This window comes from Chiloscyllium punctatum, chromosome 9, assembly GCF_047496795.1.
Source record: "Chiloscyllium punctatum isolate Juve2018m chromosome 9, sChiPun1.3, whole genome shotgun sequence".
NCBI lineage: Eukaryota > Metazoa > Chordata > Chondrichthyes > Orectolobiformes > Hemiscylliidae > Chiloscyllium > Chiloscyllium punctatum.
In genome coordinates this window covers 28,689,058-28,710,948 of record NC_092747.1, presented here as the reverse complement: position 1 = coordinate 28,710,948, position 21,891 = coordinate 28,689,058, and the positions used below count along the sequence as shown (strand labels likewise).

At 39.9% G+C, this 21,891-nt stretch overlaps 1 protein-coding gene across 4 annotated transcripts in view; it reads left to right on the top strand.

The window, feature by feature from the left end:
- The window catches only part of atp7b (ATPase copper transporting beta), a 111,610-nt gene extending 94,428 nt beyond the window's left edge, over positions 1–17,182 (top strand). For 3 of the 4 annotated variants that reach the window (XM_072577121.1, XM_072577120.1, XM_072577123.1), the window contains 6 exons: positions 1,034–1,180; positions 6,458–6,600; positions 7,307–7,510; positions 7,645–7,762; positions 12,509–12,611; positions 14,464–17,182. In XM_072577121.1, coding sequence (XP_072433222.1) covers positions 1,034–1,180; positions 6,458–6,600; positions 7,307–7,510; positions 7,645–7,762; positions 12,509–12,611; positions 14,464–14,650 — 902 coding nt within the window. In that variant the 3' untranslated portion in view covers positions 14,651–17,182. The remainder of the gene's footprint in view (positions 1–1,033; positions 1,181–6,457; positions 6,601–7,306; positions 7,511–7,644; positions 7,763–12,508; positions 12,612–14,463) is intronic. The other variant, XM_072577122.1, reaches the window with a different exon arrangement.
- Positions 17,183–21,891: the final 4,709 nt, after the last annotated feature.

Sequence of the window (21,891 nt, the reverse complement as noted above, 5' to 3'; positions counted from 1 at the left end):
CACAAGAATAATCCCAGGAATGAAGGGCTTGTCTTATGAGGTGAGGTTGAGGACACTAGGTCTGTACTCCATGGAATTTAGAAAGATGAGGAGGGATCTCATTGAAACTTACAGAATAATGAGATGTCTGAATAGAGTAGACCTGGAGGAGATGTCCTTGTAGGGACTAGAGGGAACAGCCTCAGAGTGAAGGGGTAACAGAGATTAGGAGGAATTTCCTCAGCCAGAAAGTGGTGAATCTGTGGAACTCATGGCCACCAGAGCCTTCTGTGGCAAAGATTCTTAATTCGTAATGGGATCAAGGGTTATGGGGAGAAGGCAGGAGAAACATACCAGCTGCGATCGAATGGGAAAGCAGCCTTGATGGGTTGAATGGCTTAATTCTGCTCCTGTAACTTACGGTCTTATGATATAGTGCCAATTAATCGGGCAGCTTGGTCCTGGATAGTGACAAGCTTCTTGAGTGTTGTTTGGAGCTGCACTCATCCAGTCAGGTGAGAATATTCCATTGCACTGCTGACCAGTGCCTTGTTCATGTGAACACGCTTTGGGAAGTCAGGAGGTAAATTACTTGCTGCAGGATTCTAGCCTCTAATCTATTTATGTAGCCACAATATTTATGCACAGCTATTCCAGATCAATTTCTGTTTAGTAGTAACTCTAGGACCATTGGTTGACAGTGAGGGAATTAGTGATAGCTAAATACCATTGAATGTTGAGGGGCGGTGGTTAGATTCTGTCTTGATGGGGATTGCTGGCATTTGTTAGGAGCACATACTACTTGCACTAGTCAGTCCAACCTAGATTTTGTCCAGATCTTGCTGCATTTTAGCATCTTCTTTTCTGCCAGGTATGACTCCAGCCAGCAGACAGTTTTTTTCCCACAATTCCCATTGAATCAGATTTTGCTAAAGCTCCTTTGTGCCACATTGGGTCAAATGTGATCTTGATGTCACAAGTAATAACTATCATCTCAATGAAATTATTTATAGACTTGTACATCAAGTAACAGCATTTTTAAAACTACTTTTAGGTATAGTAGCTTCTCAGGTCTACTCAGTGTTAATTGGAAACAGAGAGTGGATCACACGCAATGGTTTACATGTTGGCAATGATGTCGATGAGGCTATGACCAATCATGAAATGAAAGGTCAAACAGCAGTGTTGGTGGCTATTGATGGTAAGATAAACGTAATGAAAGTTTCTTAATTGAATTTTCATCATGCATTTAGATGTTACTCATTAGCAATGCTCCATTTATAAATACTGGTCTTAATCTCTTAGAATAAATGACAACTGCAAAATTAGAGAAATAGGAAAGAATGGCAAAGCAAAAGTATAGGAGGTGTGTGCATGCTAACCAGTGGATACAGCTGCTACAGGCTCAGCTAAATGATTCAAAAACACAGATCGGATTGAAACTGCAATTTTGCCATATACAGCCATGAATGCTAGTGGACATTTAAACAGCTCGCTTGTGGAAGGAGGAGATTCCATTAATAGTCCTATCCTTAATGATGGAATCGAGCTTATTGGTGTAAATGATAATGCTAAAGTGTTTGTAATAATCTTCAGCCGGAAGTCTCACGTGGATTATCCATCTCCGTCTCCTTCGAAGGCTGCCAGCATCTGAGGAGTCGCAAATGATGCATCAGAAATGCCAATATTCAATTGATTTCAAGTCACTTCAAGTGATATCAAGAGTATCCAGTCTGAAAGCACTGGATACTCCAAGGCTATGAGTACTGATAATTTGGAGATGCCGGTGTTGGACTGGGCTGTACAAAGTTAAAAGTCACACGACACCAGGTTATAGTTCAACAGGTTTAATTGAAAGCACTAGCGTTCGGAGCACTGCTCCTTCAGCAGGTGGTGGGCCACAACCACCTGATGAAGGAGCAGCGCTCTGAAAGCTAGTGCTTCCAATTAAACCTGTTGGACTCTCCCCTCGTGTCATGTGATTTTTAACTTTTAAATGAGTACTGACAGCTTTCTGGCCATAGTACTGAAGGCCTGTCCTCCAGAACATGCCATGCCACAGGCCAAGCTGTACCAGTATAACTACAAAACTGGCATCTGTCCAGCATTGCGTGGGTGGCATGGTGGCTCCATGGTTAGCACTGCTGCCTCACAGCACCGGGGGCCCAGGTTCGATTCCAGGTGATGGCGACTGTGTGGAGTTTGTACGTTCTCCCTGCATCTGCGTGGGTTTCCTCCTGGTGCTCCAGTTTTGTCCCACAATCTAAGATATGGAGGTTAGGTGAATTGACCACGCTAAATTGCCCATAGTGTAGATTATTAGTCAGGGATAAATATAGGGTAGAGGAATGGGTCAGTGTGGATTTGTTGGGCCGACAGGCCCGTTTCCACACTGTTGGGTTTCTGATTCTAATTCAATGTGGAAAATTGCCCATATTGTAAAAGCCATACAAGATGTGTTTTGTACACAAAAAGCAGAACAATCCAACCTAATCGACTATCACCCCATCATTCCCTATCGATCAGCAAAGTGACTGAATGGATCATCAGCAGTGCTACCTGCTCAGTGCCATTCAGTTTGGGCTTAGCCACTCAGCTCCTGACTTCATTATAGCCTTGGTTTGTATAAACACAGAGGTCTGAATCCTACACGGTGAGGTGAGACCAGCTGCCTTTGGCAACATTTGAACAATTGTGGCATCAAGGAACACTAGCAAAACTAAACCTACTGGAAATCGGGGAGGAAATAGCTCAATTGGTTGGAGTAATAATTAGCACAAAAGAATTGTGGTTAGTGGACATCAGCATCACAGTTTCAGGACATCAGTGCAGGAGTTCCTCAGAATAATGTTCCAGGTCCAACAATCTTCAGTGCTTCATCCGTGACATTCTTTCCATCATAAGGTCCAAGTAGGAATGTTTGCTGATGATTGCAGAGTGTTCAGCATAGTTTGCTAAGATACTGAATCAATCTGTGTCCAAATGCAACAGCTCCTCTACAATCCAGGCTTGGACTGACAAGTAGCAAATAACATTTGTGCTGTACAAGTACCAGGCTTGATTAGGACCATATCCACAAATATCACCAGCTCCATCACTTACTCACAGTAGCAATAGTACCTGCCATTTACAAGATGTACTGCAGAAATTCCTGTTGGCTTCTTTGCACCATCCAAACCAAGACTACCTACCATCTGAAAGACGAGGGCAACAGATACTTGGGAACACAACCACCTGCCAGTTTCTCTCAACTCCTTCTCCACTGTTCCTTCAGTGTCGCTGGATCAATATCTTGGAACTTCATCCCTAAGAGCACTATGAATGTACAGTCAACAAATGGATTTTCTGTGGTTTAAGAAGGCAGCTGACCACCACCATCTCAACGCCATCTAGGAATGGGCAACAAATGTCAGTCAGCCAGCAAAGCCCATATACCCTGAATGTAGGAATAAAATAGATGCCAGGAATTAGCCATTTTGATTCAATACACATGACACCAAAGCTGCATGGTGGCACAGTGGTTGGCATTGCTGTCTCAGTGCCAGAGATCTGGGTTCGATTCCTGCCTCAGGCGAATCTCTGTGTGGAGTTTGCACATTCTCCCAGTGTCTGCGTGGGTTTCCTCCGGGTGCTCCGGTTTCCTCCCACAGTCCAAAGATGTGTGGGTCAGATGAATTGGCCATCGTAAATTGCCCATAGTGTTAGGTGCGTTAGTTAGGGGGAATGGGTCTGGGTGGGTTACTCTTCAGAGGGTCAATGTGGATTTGTTGGGCCGAAGGGCCTGTTTCCATACTATAAGTAATCTAATCTAAAAAAAAAGAAATGCTGAATGTGCTGGATGCAACAAAAAACCATGGACCCCAACAATATCCCAGCTGTTGTGCTAGATGCCTTTCCATTTTTCCTCAAACTGTTCTAATATATTTTCGACACCATGGAGGTGGATACACAGTGATATTGTAGCGACATTTGCAATCCAGAAGTTCAGACCAATGTGCAAGGGATGTGTGTTAGAATGCTACCACGATAGATGATGAAATTTCAATTCAATAAAAGAAAAGGTCTATAGTGAAATACTATCTTAATGATCACCCATGCAATCATCTGGCTCATCAATGTCCTTTAGGGAACAAAATAAAATAACTTGTATATACATGATAAAATGGAAACTTCCCTTGATATTTTCTGTTCGCAAATAGCAGGACAAGTATAAATTAGCTAATTACCGTCCTATCAGTTTACACTCAGTCATCAGCAGTGTAAGAGACCATTGGCATTTGAATCAAGCAGCACTTGTTCAGTAATAACCTGCTAACTAGTGCTCAGTTTAGATTCTCCTGTCTTTGTGGAAGATAGTGGTATTTTGAAAATATTGGACCAGCAATCCAGAGATCCAGACTAAATCTCAGAAGTGGGGTGTCCAAGTTAAATCCCACCATGGAAGCTGGTGGAAATTACATTGTCATGAATAAAATCTGGATTATCAGTAATAGTGGCCATGGCACTGTCATAGATTGTCATTAAAAATTCAGCTGATGCATTAATGTCCTGTAAAAAAGAAAATCTGCTATCCTTATCTGACCTGGCCTGTACATGAAACCAGAGTTGTAGCAGTTTGGTTGCCATGAGTTGGCATTCAAATGAGTTCAATTCTTGAGATGCATTAAGTATGATTGCTCTTAACATCAATGTGACTCTTGAATGATTGTGTTAAGAATCATTTTAAAAGTTGCAAGTAATTGGCAATCATGGTGCAGCTCCCCACTGGTGTAATACTTGACAGAAAAGGAATTTGATTGATGTTATTGGAGGCCAATTTTCACTCAAAGACATCACTGCAGAAGTTGCCTAGATTAATCCTATGCTGGGCCAACTTCAGCTGCTTCATCACTAACCTTTCCTTTTATCATAACATCATAAGTAGGGAGTTTTGCAGTCTTTAGTTCCATTTGTAACTTCTCAGAATAAGCTGGCAGCACTCACGTGCAAACCTTGGCTTGGCCAGATGAGTGGCAGGTAACATTTGTGCCATACAGATGACATTCAATAGTATCGTCATCTCAGAGAAAGGGTAACAAATGTCAGTCAGCCAGCAAAGCCCATTCCCCTGAATGTAGGAATAAAATAAATGTCGGAATAAAATATCTACCTTCCTTCCCATAACATTCAACAATATTTCCATTGATAAATTCTTTATCCATAGTATCCTGAGATTCAACATTAACTAACAGAAACTCAACTGGGCCAGTCCCATAAATATGTGACTACTGGCACATGTCAGAGAAAGGCATTATGCAGTAGAGAACTACTTCCTGGCTCCCCAAAAGTTTTCCACCATCAGCATGTTACAAGTCAGGTGGAACATCCCTGCTTGAATGGAAGAATGCAGCTCCAACAATCTCAAGAAACTCAACACCAAGCAGGTTAAAGTTGCCTGTCTAATTGAAACCTTATTCTGCAACTTCAGTGATACATAATAGCAGTGTCTACAAGATGTGCTATCGCAAAGTGTGAAAACTGTTTCAAAAGCACCTTGCTAACCTGCAACTCTGCCACCTAAAGAGAACAGTTTTCCAGGCATGAGGAATCATCACAACCTGTAGGATCCCATGTAAGCCAAGCTCTTGGAAATATCACCATCCCATTACTGTCACTGGGCGAAAATCCTGGTACTTGCTTCCTAAAAGCACTGCGGGCGTACCTGCAGAGTATATACTTCAGCAGTTCAGGAAGACCGCTTACTAGCATCTTCTCATGTGATAGGGATGACAGCAAATTTTGACTGCAAAATATGCTGCAGATTCTCCCACAACCAACCCCAGTCCTGAAGAAGGGCTATACCCAAAACGTTGACTTCTCCACCTCCTGATGCTGCCTAGCCTACTATGTTCTCCAGCCCCTGCTTGTCTGTTTTGGCATCCAAAAATTCCAGCATCTGCAGATTTTTTTGTCTCTAAAATAAAACACAGTAAACAGCAGGTAACAATAGAGTCCTAAGATCACTCACTCTTGCATGAAATAGTTATTGAATAATTGCTTAAAATAAGAATAGTTTAATAGCACTCCAAATTGCTGAAAGCAATGCAACACTCAACTCATTAAGATGATATGGAAACAGCTAAAAGCATGAAAATCCATGGGAATCAAACTGAACAAAGTTAGGAAATAGAAGAAAGAAGATAAAATAATGAAAATTTTAAACAGAAGATGCTAGAACTTTGATATGACTTTGGACTAGCCGGGATGAAGGACTTAAATGGTAATACTACAATAAATTTGCATAAAACAAATATATACAGTGTGCCCCGAAATTGAAATGGGAAACATAAGAAATGATTAATGTTGAGCAATATACTGATCAGTGCTAAATTTCTGAGCATAAATGCAAGTGATGTAAATATCATTTGCAGATTTCAGTAAAAATGATCGCTATGGTATTTCCTAAGATTGAGTGAGTGATATATTTTATTCTTCAAAGGTACACTATGTGGAATGTTAGCAATTGCAGATACAGTCAAACCTGAAGCTGCACTCGCCGTGTACACCTTGACTAATATGGGAGTGGATGTGGTGCTATTAACAGGTGACAACCGCAAAACAGCAAGAGCCATTGCTAGCCAGGTAGATATAAGTAAAGTTTTGATTGATCCTTGTGAAGATACTCACTGTGTTTGATGAAATAATTTTTAAAATAGATTTTGCATATGTCTGAGAGAGTGGACAGACGTCTGAAAATTAGACTTCAGTGACAGACCGGAATTTCAACCTAAATATTTATGTTCCACTCTGTAGTATGGAACCTGAACCCATAATGCACTAACTCACAGGCAAGAATGCTATCAACTGAACCTACAGGATCAAGGGTATCCATTCCTCTGAGATAAGATCTAGAAGCTGACCACGATTGGTCCTTTTGTAAATAGGCTTTTTTTTAAACAAATAATCATAATCCTAGTCCCTGGGTTGACTTTCATTGAAATTACTGCATAATTGTTGATTTCTTAGAATCCAGTCTCCTCACTACCTTAATACAGTCCAGTTGTGAAAACCATAAAGTATGTATGTTCATTAGAACACCTTATGCATTGCTGTCTCCTCAGAGGTGCAAAGTCAGCATTTGTATTTTAAATTCTTCAGCTTTCAAGAGTAATACTTTTAAAAGACTGTTTGCACATCCTGAAACAGTGTATATGTAATTAAATATTTGATCTATTTACTATGCCTAATTACTGTCAACAGAAATTAAAAATACTTCGGCATTTTACTTTAGTGCAAATATATGCAATAAACTGTCTAATTGTTTATGTTTGTGTTTCCACTTTTTAAGGTTGGTATTAAGAAGGTGTTTGCAGAAGTTCTTCCCTCACATAAAGTAGCTAAAGTGCAGGAACTTCAGGATCAGGGGAAATCTGTAGCAATGGTAGGAGATGGTGTAAATGATTCTCCAGCCCTGGCGAAAGCTGATGTGGGAATTGCCATTGGAACTGGCACTGATGTGGCTATTGAAGCAGCAGATGTCGTGCTTATTAGAGTGAGCCAATGTTTATGTTCATATATTTATTCAGCTCTTAACTTATGTTCTTAGGTTATGTAAAGATAGATCAGGATAAAATTTGCTATTTGTTGATATTTTGTGCTATCATGCATTCTTTGTTTTGCCCCCAGAATGATCTGCTAGACGTTGTAGCTAGTATTGATTTGTCCAAGCAGACTGTTCGTCGAATTCGGATCAATTTTATTTTTGCTTTAATTTATAACCTGATAGGAATCCCTATTGCTGCTGGTGAGTTTCTCTGCTGTATTTGCTGCAATATCATTTTTCGTGGTGCTATTTAATTTTATGCTGGTGTTACATGCTTATTGCCATTCTACAACCAAACTAATTATAAATTCTGTAAAAACTGTGCCAATACTATTGAAATTTCCAAACTTGAGATTATGCGGCTGCCTTCAAATTAAAACTTCCTCTAAGGACCTGTGTTTAGGAAGACATTTCTCATGTGTCTTCTGGGGAACAGACCTTATTGAACCCAAACAGGATTATTTGCCTTGAAGCTGGTTGCTAGAAAACCTTTTGGTTGGGGACTGAAGGGTACTCACCCATTTGAAAACACCTAGAAATTGCTTTACAGTTCCACTGTAGTTTTGGCAGGAATGGAAATATCTATTGAGTGTTATAACATTATGGCAAAAACTTTGTGCACATACTGTGCTAATCAAGATGATGAATTAGCACATCACTTATTGTAAACTATCTTTATCGCTATACGAATTACATAACAAACAAGGGAGACACTGTATTGCATTGGAATGTGAATGTTAAATTTAGACCTCTCAGTAACTCTGAAGGATAATTACATGAGAAGGATATATAAATAACAGAGTGATATCTTGCATCTAGTGAAATAATTCTGCATTCACTGAAATTGTAACAAAATTGTGCTTCTCATTTCATTGTGAGAACAACAAAGGCTTGAGGCCAAACAAGCAGTATAGAGTTTTTAGCACTGCTGCTTCACAGTACCAGCAGTCTTGGGTAACTGTCTGTGTGGAGTTATGATGTGGAGATGCTGGTGTTGGACTACGGTGACCAAATTAAAAATCTCACAACCCCAGGTTATAGTCCACCAGGTTTATTTGGAAATACAAGCTTTCAGAGCGCTGCTCCTTTGTCAGGTAGCTCGTGGGGCAGAACCATACAACACAGAATCGATAGCAGAAGATCAAAGTGTCATACAGCTGATGCAATGTATTGAACAAACCTAGGTTGCTATTAAGTCTTTCATCACTTCGAACGGGTTGCAGGTTTTGAGTTTTGATATGTAAATTCCAGAATTTCTTTCAAGTCACATTCCTGCTATAACTTAAGTTTTATAAAAGAAAAGAGTCATCTCAGCTGAGATAATGCATTAAAGGTGTGAAGTTAGAGTCTGTCTGTATGCCAACCCTGCGTCTGACCAGTTCTAATCCAAGTAGGAATTTATAAAATATCACATGGACTGACTGCCTACCAATTGTGTGCTTTTTGAATAAAATCAAATGTATCTGCAAATGCAAATTCACCCCATAGACTTGTGTATGTGCTTGCATGTGAGGGCGTGAGACAGAGTCCTACTCACACTCCCTCATTTTCTCTCTCACACTCACTCATTCACACACATGCCTGAGGTGAATCTGTATTTGCAGGTACATGCTATTTTGTTCAAAAAGCACATGATCTGTAGGCAAAGTTAACAATCACACAACTGCAGTTTATAGTCCACAAGTTTATTTGGGAGCACTAGCTTTCGGAGCACTGCCCCTTCATCAGGTAATCGTGGAGCAGGACCATAAAACACAGACTTTGTAGCAAAAGATCAGTGTTGTGCAACTGGAATAATATGTTGAACAAACATAGTGTTCTTAAGTCTTTCATCTTTTAGAATGGGTTGCAGGTTTCAGTTCATTAACATGTAAATCCCAGAACTACTTTTAAGTCACATTCTCAAGATAACTTAAGGTTTGTATTTTTATAAAAGTGACATCTCAGCTCAGACAATGCATTAAAGGTGTGAGGCTAGAGTATGCCTGAATCCCAGTCTTGAGTCAGACTGGTTCTATTTCCAAAGTGGAATACCACAAACCCATGGATAACCTCACAATGCTATACTTCTCTAGCTTCCACCTTAAACATATTAAAACAGCCATCCCCTCGGGCAATCCCTACACATACACAGGATCTGTTCAGGTGAGGAGGAACATGACGGACACCTGAAGGTGCTCAAGGATGCCCTCATAATAATGGGGCATGATGCTCAACTCACGGGTCACCAGTTCCGATGTGCCACAGCAAGAAACTCTAATGACCTTAGGAGACAGACGGGGGTTGCACCCGATAGGGTATCCTTCATTGTCCAGTACTTTCCAGGAGCCGAAAAACTATGCCATGTTCTTTATAACCCGCAACACATTATTGATGAAGATGAGCACCTCGCCAAGACCTTCCCTTCACCTCCATTTCTTGCCTTTTAAACAACCACCAAAGCGTTAGACCATTGTTTGCAGCAAATTGCCCAGCCTTCAGGGCAGCATCAACCACAACACCATATGGCAGCACGGTGGGATAGTGGTTAGCACTGCTGCCTCATAGCGCCAGAGACCTAGGTTCAATTCCTGCCTCAGGCAACTGTCTGTGTGGAGTTTGCACATTCTCCCCGTGTCTGCATGGGTTTCCTCTGGGTGCTCTGGTTTCCTCCCACAACCCAAAAATGTGCAGGTTAAGTGAATTGGTCATGCTAAATTGCTCGTAGTGTTAGGTGAAGTGTTAGGTGTAGGGGAATGGGTCTGGGTGGGTTGCTCTTCGGAGGGTCATTGTGGACTTGTTGGGCCAAAGGGCCTGTTTCCACACTGTAAGTAATCTAATCTAATCTAATAACCCTGTCATGGCAACCACTGCAAGACGTGTCAGAGTGTTGGCATGGATGCAAGTATTACACGTGGGGACACCGCACACCATTTACACGGCAGGTACTCTTGTGACTTGGCCAATGTTGTCTATCTCATACGCTGCAGGCAAGGATGCCTGAGGCAAAGTACATTGCTGCGCGACGTCCATTCATCCATTGTCGTAGTGTCTGGTTGGTCTCGCCAATCACCAGACAGGGGTGTACCTCCCACCCCACCAACCCTCCGCTCTAGTCAGGGAACACTTCAGCTGTCAGGGATATTTGGCCTCGGATCTTCGGGTGACCACCTTCCAACGTGGACTTCTGGATAGGCAACAATGCAAAGTGGCCGAGCAGGGGCTGATAGCCAAGTTCGGTTCCCATGAGGATGGCTTCAGCCAGGACGTTGGGTTCGTGTCACACTATAGGTGACCCCACTACACTTTGTTTTTCTCTCTCACTTATTCACTCTCTCATTCACACCTCCCACACTCATATCCTCGCCCATGCCCTCTCACAAACTTATACTCCATTACATTCTCAGGCACACACTTTACCAAGCTTGCACACACGCAAACACTCATGTGCATGCACCCTCACCCCGCTCCCCTCATGCACATGCATACATACAAGTCTAGGGGTTAATTTGTATTTGCAGAATTATAATTGCAGATAATTCTATTTGCTCAAAAATGCATAATCTGGAGGCAGTCAATCCATGTAATATTTTTAAAATTCCACTTTGGGAATAGAACTAGTCTGACTCAAGATTGGGATACAGACAGACTCAACCTCATACCTTTAATGCATTGTCTGAGCTGAGATCTTACCTCTTTTGAGATAACCTTAAATTATCTTGAGGATGTGACTTAAAAGAAGTTCTAGGATTTGCACATTAATGAACTAAAACCTGCAACCCATTCTAAAAGATTAAAGACTTGACAACAGTCTAAGTTTGTTCAATATATCATTTCAATTGCATGACACTGTAATCTTTTGCTATAAATTCTGTGTTTTATGGTCCTGCTCCACGATTACCTAATGAAGGGGCAGTGTTTTGAAAGCTACTGCTTCCAAATAAACCTGTTGGACTATAAACTGGTGTTGTGATTTTTAACTTTTGTCCACCCCAGTCCAACACGAGCTCCTCCACATTCTCACACCTTTAATGCATTGCCTGATCTGAGATGTAACCTTTCTTTAAAATAAACCTTAAGTTATCGTGAGCATGTGACTTAAAGGAAGCTTTGGGATTTACATATTAATGAATCAAAGCCTGCAACCCATTCTAAGTGATTAAAGACTGAACAGCTACATTGCATCAGTTGTATGACACTTTGATCTTTTCACTATACATTCTGTGTCCTAAGATCCTGTCCCACTAACTACCTGATGAAGCTTGTGCTTCCAAATAAACCTGTTGGACTATAACATGATGTTGTATGATTTTTAACTCTGTGGTATTAGTACATTCTCTCAGTGACTGTGTGCCCGGTGCTCCAGTTTCCTCTGTCAGTGCAAAGATGGAAAGTTTAGGTGGGTTGGCTGTACTAAATTGACCTGTAAAGTCCAGGGATGTGTAGGTTAGGTGGATTAGCCGTGGTAATTTGGAGTTATGGGAATAGGGTGGGATGTTTTTGAAAGGGGTGGTGCAAACTTGATGGGTCAAATGACCTCTTTCCACACTGTAGGGATTTTATGATTTTATCTTAAAGGATTCACCTACCTCTGCTCGTGTGCTCCCAGTGGCATCTGGCAGTTGGTTGGGTGCACAGCATTTAATTGTCTGGCATTAAATCATTAAATCCAGCCTCATGTTTCTCAATGTTCTGTAGTTTGTTTGTTTTCTATCATAGTCTTACTTCAGGAGTTCAATAAATTACTATGTGGCCTGTAAACTACTTAGTTCAACTTCATCATTTTGTTTTAAGACTGACTTGGCATTTATCAACCAGTTTTTCGTCTGTTCTCCATTTCAAAGAATTTTGCAAATCTTCTGCCTATTTCATTCAAGATTCTTGGATGCAAGCTTCGGCTGATTGGTTTCAACTAAGTTAGAGTAACTTTTTAAGTTTTAAATATGCTATGTGCTTCCAAATTTCTAGGAGTTTTTTTGCCAATTGGCCTAGTTTTACAGCCGTGGATGGGATCTGCAGCAATGGCTGCTTCCTCCGTTTCTGTAGTGGTTTCATCACTAATGCTGAAACTGTAAGTGACTGAATTTAACATTTTCTCCATGTCACATTTCTGAACAGTAGGGACTAATGTTTGATGTTTTAGAAACAAGTTGACTATTCAAATTATGAAACATCAATTTGTATTTTTTATTATTTGAATGAGGGGGTAGTGGAAAATAATCTCCACAGAATAGATGAAGCTACTTTTAGTTAATCCTTTAATAAGAAATAGCTACAAAATAGGGTTGGCATCTAAGCACAAAAATGATCCTCATCAAAGCTACAAGTGAAATTGAATCGAGAATGCTTACATCAAAGAGCTATCCAGGTGCACTTTGATGTCTCCAATTATGTTTAACTCCACCACATGCTCTATTAACGCATGCCAGATTCTAACACTTATTAAAAGACATCTCATGTCACAGTTAGCCCTTTCACCAAACACTCTTAAGTTGGTGTTCTTTGGCCCTGGACCTTTTGCCACAATGGGAAAGGTTTCTCCCTATCTACCTAGACCCCTCAAAGCTTTGAACACCTCCATCAAATCTCCTCTTAAGCTTATCCTGTTTAAGGAGATCCCAGCTTCTTCTATCTATTCACAACTGATGTTCCTTATCCCCGAAACATTCTCAAAAGCTTTCATATCCTTCTTAAATTATAGTAATCAGAGTTAGACATGTTTAGTTCAGTTCAGACCAAGCCAGAACTTTACACAGCTTCAACACAATTTCTTTGTTTCTGTACTCTGTCGCTGTTTATAAAGCCTAGTACCCAAATGGCTTTTTTAACCAAGTTTTCAAATTGTAACACCATCACATATGTTGCATATACTCTTGACCCCAGTTCCTATACCCCTTTTACAATATATCTTTCATTTTCTATTGCCTCACTTCATTATTTCTGCCAAAATGTACCATTTCAAAATTTTATAAATTAAATTTCATCTGACAATTGTCTGCCTGTTCGAATCAGCCTATCTATGTGCTCTTGAAATCTATCACTATTCCCTACATAGTTTGTATTACTTCCAAGTTATCCATCCTTTGTGACTGTGATGCACTATCTCAGCACCTGTTGACATTACTATTCTCCAGCCATAGATTTGACTCCCTTTTAGATAATCATGCAGCTTCCGTTTGTGTTTCTCTCAGCATCCTCCAAAAGCTTACTAGCATATATGTTGCTGTCTCCTGATGAGCAACAACTCTTCACACATCTTCGTCTCAATCTGAGTTTTCAGTCCCTACCAAAAACTGTGTTCCTTATTTAGCTACTTTATCTTTCTTGTTGGTTACTGGCTGAGGCTGAATTGGATTGCTTACCATCTTGGAAATCTTATTGTCCTGACATGTGCTTCCAACTATATAATGCGCCATTTCTAAGTCACTTTATTTCTACTCTCTCAATATTATTTGATAATCCGTGTCTCAGCAACCCCAGCCCTGTTCTCAAATGACTACCATTTCCTCTTGTTCTTCTAATCCTACAAATTTAAAGTTCTTATGTTTTTGTGAGATTCGCTTTGTGTCTCCAGACTTTACTCATTCCTCTATCTATAAACTTCTAGAATCTTACAACCCTGCAAGGACTTGCACTGCTGCAATGGTGACTGGGATAAATAATCAAATAAATAATATAAAAATACATGATATATAATAGTATAAATAATTGTACAAATAATAATATGATCAAAAACTAAAGCAAGTTTTTTGATCTGCCAGTAAATTTGAATCAGACAATTATATTCTTTTAGAATCGAAGAGCAAGTTCAGTGTTTTACTGATGTACAGAAATAATCGTACCTGCTTAATATTTAAAATGGTTTGTATGCGTCTCTAGAGCTGAGTATAATTAATCGTCTATCTTGTCGATCTCCATTTCAGCTACAAGAAGCCAGATATAGAAAAGCTTGAATCTCGAGCAGAGGGCCACATGAAACAATATACACCATCACAAATTAGTATCCGTATTGGAATAGATGACAGACGAGATTTTCCAAGGTCCAGGATCTGGGATCGAACAAGACACCCTAGTCAATTATCTCTTAATTCCTTGACTTATGACAAATGATCAAATCAATCTATGCATGAGGAACAGAAAAAGATTTTCTCTGCTGGTTGGAGAGCAAAGTGAAGATTATGGTAACTAAAGTACTTTCTTTGAATTCAGAGAGTACAGATTTCCTTTTTAAAAATGTGACCAAATAATAACCATCTAACTGAAAGCTTATTAAATGCCTAGCAGAAACAAAATTGGACTCTTACTTAGTGTGCTCAACATATTAGTGAAGGCCAAACAGCTTCATTCATATTTACTTTTTTTGAATGAAAGACCCATAGTCTTTTTATTCATTTGAAGTGCATATTTGAATGACCTCAAAAATCTCAACAGTACTTATGAATTTTCGAGCATACCATCTTTTTGAAGTTGCCAAAGCCAAGCCCGATAACTCTCTGTTAACACATGAACTGCTGTACCATGTTTAGATCTGAGTCAAACTGTAAATAAAAATTTTAAAAAGATTTGAATCTGTTTTACACCATTTGGATACATCGTTTATTGGTTAAATTCAAGATTCATGATCAGCAAAGTATGTGATTGTTTTTCTCCTATTGTCAGCTTTCATGAGGTAAATAAAAGTACAAAATTAATTACTTTTGGGTAATTTATAATGAAGAAATAATGTGTTTCTGAATATGACATTGAAGACTTTTTTTGATTTCATTATAAACATTTAATATCAGCTGGGTATGCATGTTATATTACAATCCTTAACCCAGGCGAAGGAATATTGTTAGAAGTGTTAACAGTGCAGTTAAATTATTTGTATTGCCACATATACAGACATCTTCCAAATTATTTGAATTTGAGCTTTAGAATAGATAGCATTTAGGAGAAAGTGAGGACTGCAGATGCTGGAGATCAGAGCTGAAAAATGTGTTGCTGGAAAAGCGCAGCAGGTCAGGCATAAGCCCTTCTTCAGGCATGAGCCCAAAACATCGATTCTCTTGCTCCTTGGATGCTGCCTGACCTGCTGCGCTTTTCCAGCAACACATTTTTCAGCAATAGATAGCATTTCAAAGTCATAATGAACAAAAGGCAACAGAATTAGGAGTCTTACAACATGATGTTTTAAGTATAAGTGGTATGTTGTATTGTCTTATGTCCATTAAATATTTTTCTTTCCAGCAGTATTATAGGTGCAGTATTATAATCACATTTGTCATTCAAGGTCATTGCATTCTATACAATGTATAAAATGAGGTTCAGGTCCAATGAATGAAGTAATAATTTACTGTAAAATTTATCAGTTGCAAATATTGATTTTCCAGTGTAAGTTAATTAAAGGCATTTATTGATAGAGCATGAATTCCTTTGATTTAAAAAGTCCAGTTTTGTACATGCTGCATTTTTCTGGTGTGGTTGACATTTTGTTCCATTTTTGTTATCAGGGAGGTTCATTGAAAGAAGCAATTTATATTGAGTTTTACAGATGCATCAAGAACAATGTAGATGGTGTTTAAGACCAAGCTTTTAGTTTAGGATTGATTTGATATATTTGTATTGTAAAAAGTTTAAGTTAGAGTAATCCATTCTTTCTCTAGGGAGAAATTATTGTGAAAATGTTTTTGTTCCTCTGTAGTAATCTTTAGGCTGATGTAATAAAAAAAGAATCTTTTCATGGGAAGAGAGGAATAAAATTTCTGAAATAATGTTAAACAGCTGTTAAGAAAATTAAGGATCATGTAAAATCTGACAAAATTTCAACTCTATGAAATACACACTCTTTTACCAGTTACAATTTTAGTTTAGAATCAATCATGGCAGTGTCAGAGTCATAGCTATATATATTATATGGAAAAGATAAAATGTGTAACTGCAAACCACGATAGTAAGTTTATATTGAATAGAAACAACAACTTATATTGTGCATGTAACATAGTAAAATATCCCAAACACTTCACAGGAGCATTACAAATGTGTGAGAAGATAACAGGGTTAGTGAGCAAAAGCTTGATCAAAGAGATCTGTTTTAAAGAGGAAAGAAGTGGAGAGATTTAGAAATGGAAATAAGTTGATTAGGACCAAGGCAGTTGAAGTCATAGCCACCAAAGTCAGAGTGATTAAAATCAGGGATGCTCAAAAGGCCAAAACTATAAGAATGCAAATATTTTTGAGCGTTGTAGTGTTGGCAAAACATAGAGTTAGGCTGCAGTAAAACCAAGGTGGGATTTGAAAACCAGAATGAGCTTTTTTATTTAAAAGTCAAATTGTTGCTTAATCTCAAACCAGCATAAATTAGAATATACAGGTATGGTTTGTGAGGCAGTGGAGTCTTATTTAACCTCAAGGTGAAATTAGAAGGTTGGACCATTCTATGTAGGAAGCTCACGTTCAGGTGTAAAAAGGCAAGGAAATGGTATTTGAAATCTGTTTGCTGTCTTTATCCCTAATACAAAGGAAACACTTTCTTAAAGTCAGAATTTTAGACCCTTTAGACTTAAGCATGGATTGACATTTTGCTGATCAATACCATTAAATGTTTCTTTTCATTTAATTGTATGCACCTGTAATGTGTAAGTATAGTCAGTTAATTATAACAGCAACAAATAAACTATTGATTTCATTTGTTTTATTCTGGGTGGCTTTATTTCAATAGTAGATAACAAATCCATTCACAGCTTTGTGTTTCCATTACATTTTTATAGATGTTACAGAATCTCTACATCAATAACTTGAAGCCATGATTTTCAGTGTACTGAAGTGAATTATTTTAATATTATGGGTGGAATTTATAAGGGTCTGCATAGGCTATGGGGAGATAGAAACAAGGAGCAGGATGAAGATGGCTAATCAGCTATCTTCACGACCATCTTTTGACTTTCTTCCCATACTTCTTGATGCCTTCAAAATCACAAAACTATCTCTTTCTTAAATATATTTATTGCCTGAAGCAGCATAGTGTGCCCAGTGTTGCATCATTATTCAGGACTGATTTTGCACCCCCCCCCCCCCCCCCCCCAGTCCTGGCACAGACTTGGAAAAGCAGCCTATACCGCTGAATGACCACACCCCTGACTAATGTCTCTATGGCTCCCAACTGACATTCAACTATAACCCCCTGTCTGGTTGCATGCTCATTGTTCTATTACCGTTGATATTTTCAACTTCCAATGCCGGTACCCTTGAGTGACAACAATCCCTCTAGAATTGACTGAGGATTGTGCCCCTTAAGCCATTTGGCGTAAGCATATTCACTGTTTACCATGTAAGCTGCTGGCACATACTGCAGGTGTGACATTGACAATAGCATGGTGTCGTATAGCGTATAGTCATGAACTTTTATAGATTAGGAAGAGGACTTGTGGCCTGTTATGCCTGTGCTCTCCCACCCAGTATGTGCACACTGAGGTCCCTCTGATCCTTCATATATCGTAGGATCCTACCATTCAACATGTACTGCCGCATTGGTCTTCCCAAAATGCGTCATCCCACACTTTTTGATTCATTTGCTACTGTTAATTCACCTGACCAATTCATTTATATTATCTTGTAGTTTAAGGCTTTCCTCTTTGGTAATTACCACTGCCAATTTTTGTCATCTATAAATTTATCTGATCATATGTCTTATATATATATATCAGGATCAGTAATGCACACAAACAAATATCAAGGCACTAAACACTTTGTTATGCCAATGGACAGAGGTTTCCAGTCACCCTTTGCTTCCTGTCACTAAGCTGCTTTTGGATTTAATTTGCCAAAATGTGACAGATCCCATGGACCGTTAGCTTCTTATCCAGTCTATAATGCAAAAATTTGTCAAAAGCCATCCTGAAGTCAATGTAGGTTACATCAAATGTGCTACCTTCATCTGTACACCTGGTCATCTCTGAAAATTTATTGGACATGATTCCCCCCACCCCCCGCCAACTTTACAAAACTATGTTGACAAACCTTGATTAACCCTTGCCTCTCCATGTGAAGATAAATTCCATCCTTTAGAATTTGTTTTTTATAAATATTTTTATTGAAAACCTTTTAAAAATTTACCAAACATTTATATACAAAAAAAGGCAGTACAGCAAAGCCGTAACAAAGTACTACTGTTAATGAATGACCTAATATTCTACCAGAACAAACATATCTACTTAAACTAAACTACAAATATATTAAATAAATACTAACTTAAACTAAATTCAAATAACTTAAGTAATATCTCACTATTCTATCTTACTCATCACACTCCACTTAGGCTCCCATCGCTATGATCACCACCTATCCTACTCTTATTCTTTCCCCTGCCCCCCCGTCTTCTCCTCTCGGGGCCCCATGGGCCTGAAAAGTCCTGAAAAAATATTACCTTTGAGCCTTTGTACAGTAAAGCTTATGAAATCCTTCCCAGTCTTCATGCTGTTTTTCTTTATAAAGAGCTGAACTAGGACCACATAGGGGTGTGCGTCTGGGCCAGACCTGCACATTGTGATCCAGTGGGCCCGTTCTATGCTTACCAGGCCTGACTCCAACTCTGGCCCCAGGAATTTTGGGAGTCAGCCCTGCAAAAAGCCAACAAGGTCCTCGCGTTCCGGGAGACCGGCGATCTGTTAAGTTTTTCCTTTTAATTTTATTTTCCAGGTCGTCGACATGATCCTGAAGGACCTGAACCTGGTCTTCCAGCATTCAGATTCTTCCTCCCGAGACCTCTGCTACGGTCTCCGATGCTGGAGTCCTCTCTTCCACTGCCTCCATTCTTCGATCCAGCAGCTGGATTTCCTGCTCATGCTTTTTCAGCATAGCAGATAGTGGCTCAACTGCTGCTTGGAAAACTTCAAGAGTAAATGCTGCTGTCCTGCTCGATCCAAAGGGGTCGCTCTGGGAGTTTGAACACTGGCTGCAGGCACCCCTGATGTAGTAGGGGAGTGACCTGTCTGCTGTACTCCTTTAGGCCCCTTTCCTTTATTCGACTTCATCCTGGCCTTAAAGCTGTCTCTCACGATTTCAGCAGCTCCAAATAGCAATTTAAATAGCCGGGCGGCACGGTGGCACAGTGGTTAGCATTGCTGCCTCACAGCGCCAGAGACCTGGGTTCAATTCCCGCCTCAGGTGACTGACTGTGGAGTTTGCACATTCTCCCCGTGTCTGCGTGGGTTTCCTCCGGGTGCTCTGGTTTCCTCCCACAGTCCAAAAATGTGCAGGTCAGGTGAATTGGCCATGCTAAATTGCCCATAGTGTTAGGTAAGGGGTAAATGTAGGGGTATGGGTGGGTTGCGCTTCGGCGGCTCGGTGTGGACTTGTTGGGCCGAAGGGCCTGTTTCCACACTGTAAGTAATCTAATCTAAATTAATACTTTTTTTTCCTGAGGGTCGTTGATAAGGATGGGGCAAAGGTCCATCTTGCCTGGGGGTATGTCACAGAGCCCAGCACAACAGACCCCTCAGACTGCTGCCATCTTGGATCTCACCCTCAGAATTATATTGGATAATATTCTTACCACAAACATTAGACTCACTGGCTTGTAGTTTCTTGACTTTTCCCTAGCTCTTCTTGAATAATTGTGTCAAGTTAGCTATCCTCCAACTCTTTGGCATGCCTATGACCAGAGAGAAATTGAAAAATAATTTCAGAATCCTTGAAATCTCATCCTTTGCTTTTCAAAGCTGAAATATATTTCATCTCGGTTTGGGGATTTATCCAGTTTATGCCTACTGAATCCATTCATCAATGCACTCAATGCTAATTTTTTCAACTTTATCACAGTCCCACTCTCTGATTTTTAGACCTATATTGTCATTCTTTACAGTGAATACAGATGAAAATTACATATTTAAAGCATCAGCTATTCTGGCTCCATACACACATTACCACATTGGTCACACCACATTCCCAAGTTATTCTCTGGCTCCTAACATAGTTTTTTCTTATTCACTCATGGGTCATTGGCATTGCTGGCTGGCCAGTATTAGTCTGTCCCGAACTGCCCTTGAGAAAGTGATGGTGAGCTATCTTCCTGATTTGCTAAAGTTCATGTCCACAATGACCTTAGGGAGGGAATTCCAGGATTTTGACCCAGTGACAGTGAAGGAAAAGTGATTTGGAGGGGAACTTGCAGGTAGTAGAGTTCCCATGTTTCTGGTATCCTGGGCCTTCTGGATGGAAGTGGTTGGAATCTGCTGTCTAAGGATCTTTGTCAAATATCTGCAGTGCATCTTGTAGATAGTACACACTGCTGCTACTGAGTGTTGGTAGTGGAGGGAGTGGATGCTTAGTCATAGATGGTGTCAAGCTTCTTGAGTTGCTGGAGCTGCACTCATCCAGGCAAATGGAGAGTATTCCATTAGACTCCTGACTTGTGCCTTGTAGATGATGGACAGGCTTTGGGGTATCAGCAGGTTATTTACCACAATATTCCTAACTTTGGACCTGTTCTTGTAGCCACTGTGTTAATATGGTGAGTCCAGTTGAGTTTCTCGTCAATGGTACCCTCAAGGGTGTTGATAGTGGGGGATTCAATGATGGTTACACCATTGAATATCAAGGAGCAGTAGTTAGATGGTCTCTTATTAGAGATGGTCATTGCCTGGCATTTGTTTGGAGCACATGCTTCTTGCTACTTACCAGTCCAAGCCTGGATATTGTCCAGTTGTTGCAGTTAAACATTCATATCTGAGCAGTGACAGTCATACAGTACAGAAACATACCTTTCAGTCCAACTCATCTGCACTGACCAGACATCCCAATTTGAGCTTGTCCTATTTACCAGCATTTCACCCATATCCCTCTAAACCCTTTCTAATCATATGCCCATCCAAATGCCTTTTAAATCCACTTCCACCACTACTTCTGGTAGCTCATTCCTCTGCATTTAAAAGTTGCCCTCAAGTCCTTTTTAAATCTTTCACCCTTCACCTTCAAACTGGTCTTGGACTCATCCATCCTAGGGGAAAAAAAAATCTGTCAAATGTAGTCTTGATGTCAAAGATTTTCAATCTCACCTCACCTCTGGAATTCAGCTCTTTGGTCCATGTTTAAATCAAGGCTATAATGAGGTGTGGAGCTGATGGCCCTGGAAGAAGCCAGACTGGGCATCAGTGAGGTGGTTATTGCTGAGTAGGTGGTGCTTGATAGCACTGTTAATGACACCATTATTTTATTGATGGATTGAGAGATTAGATTAGATTACTTACAGTGTGGAAACAGGCCCTTCGGCCCAACAAGTCCACACAGCCCCGCCGAAGCACAACCCACCCATACCCCTACATTTACCCCTTACCTAATACTACGGGCAATTTAGCATAGCCAATTCACCTGAC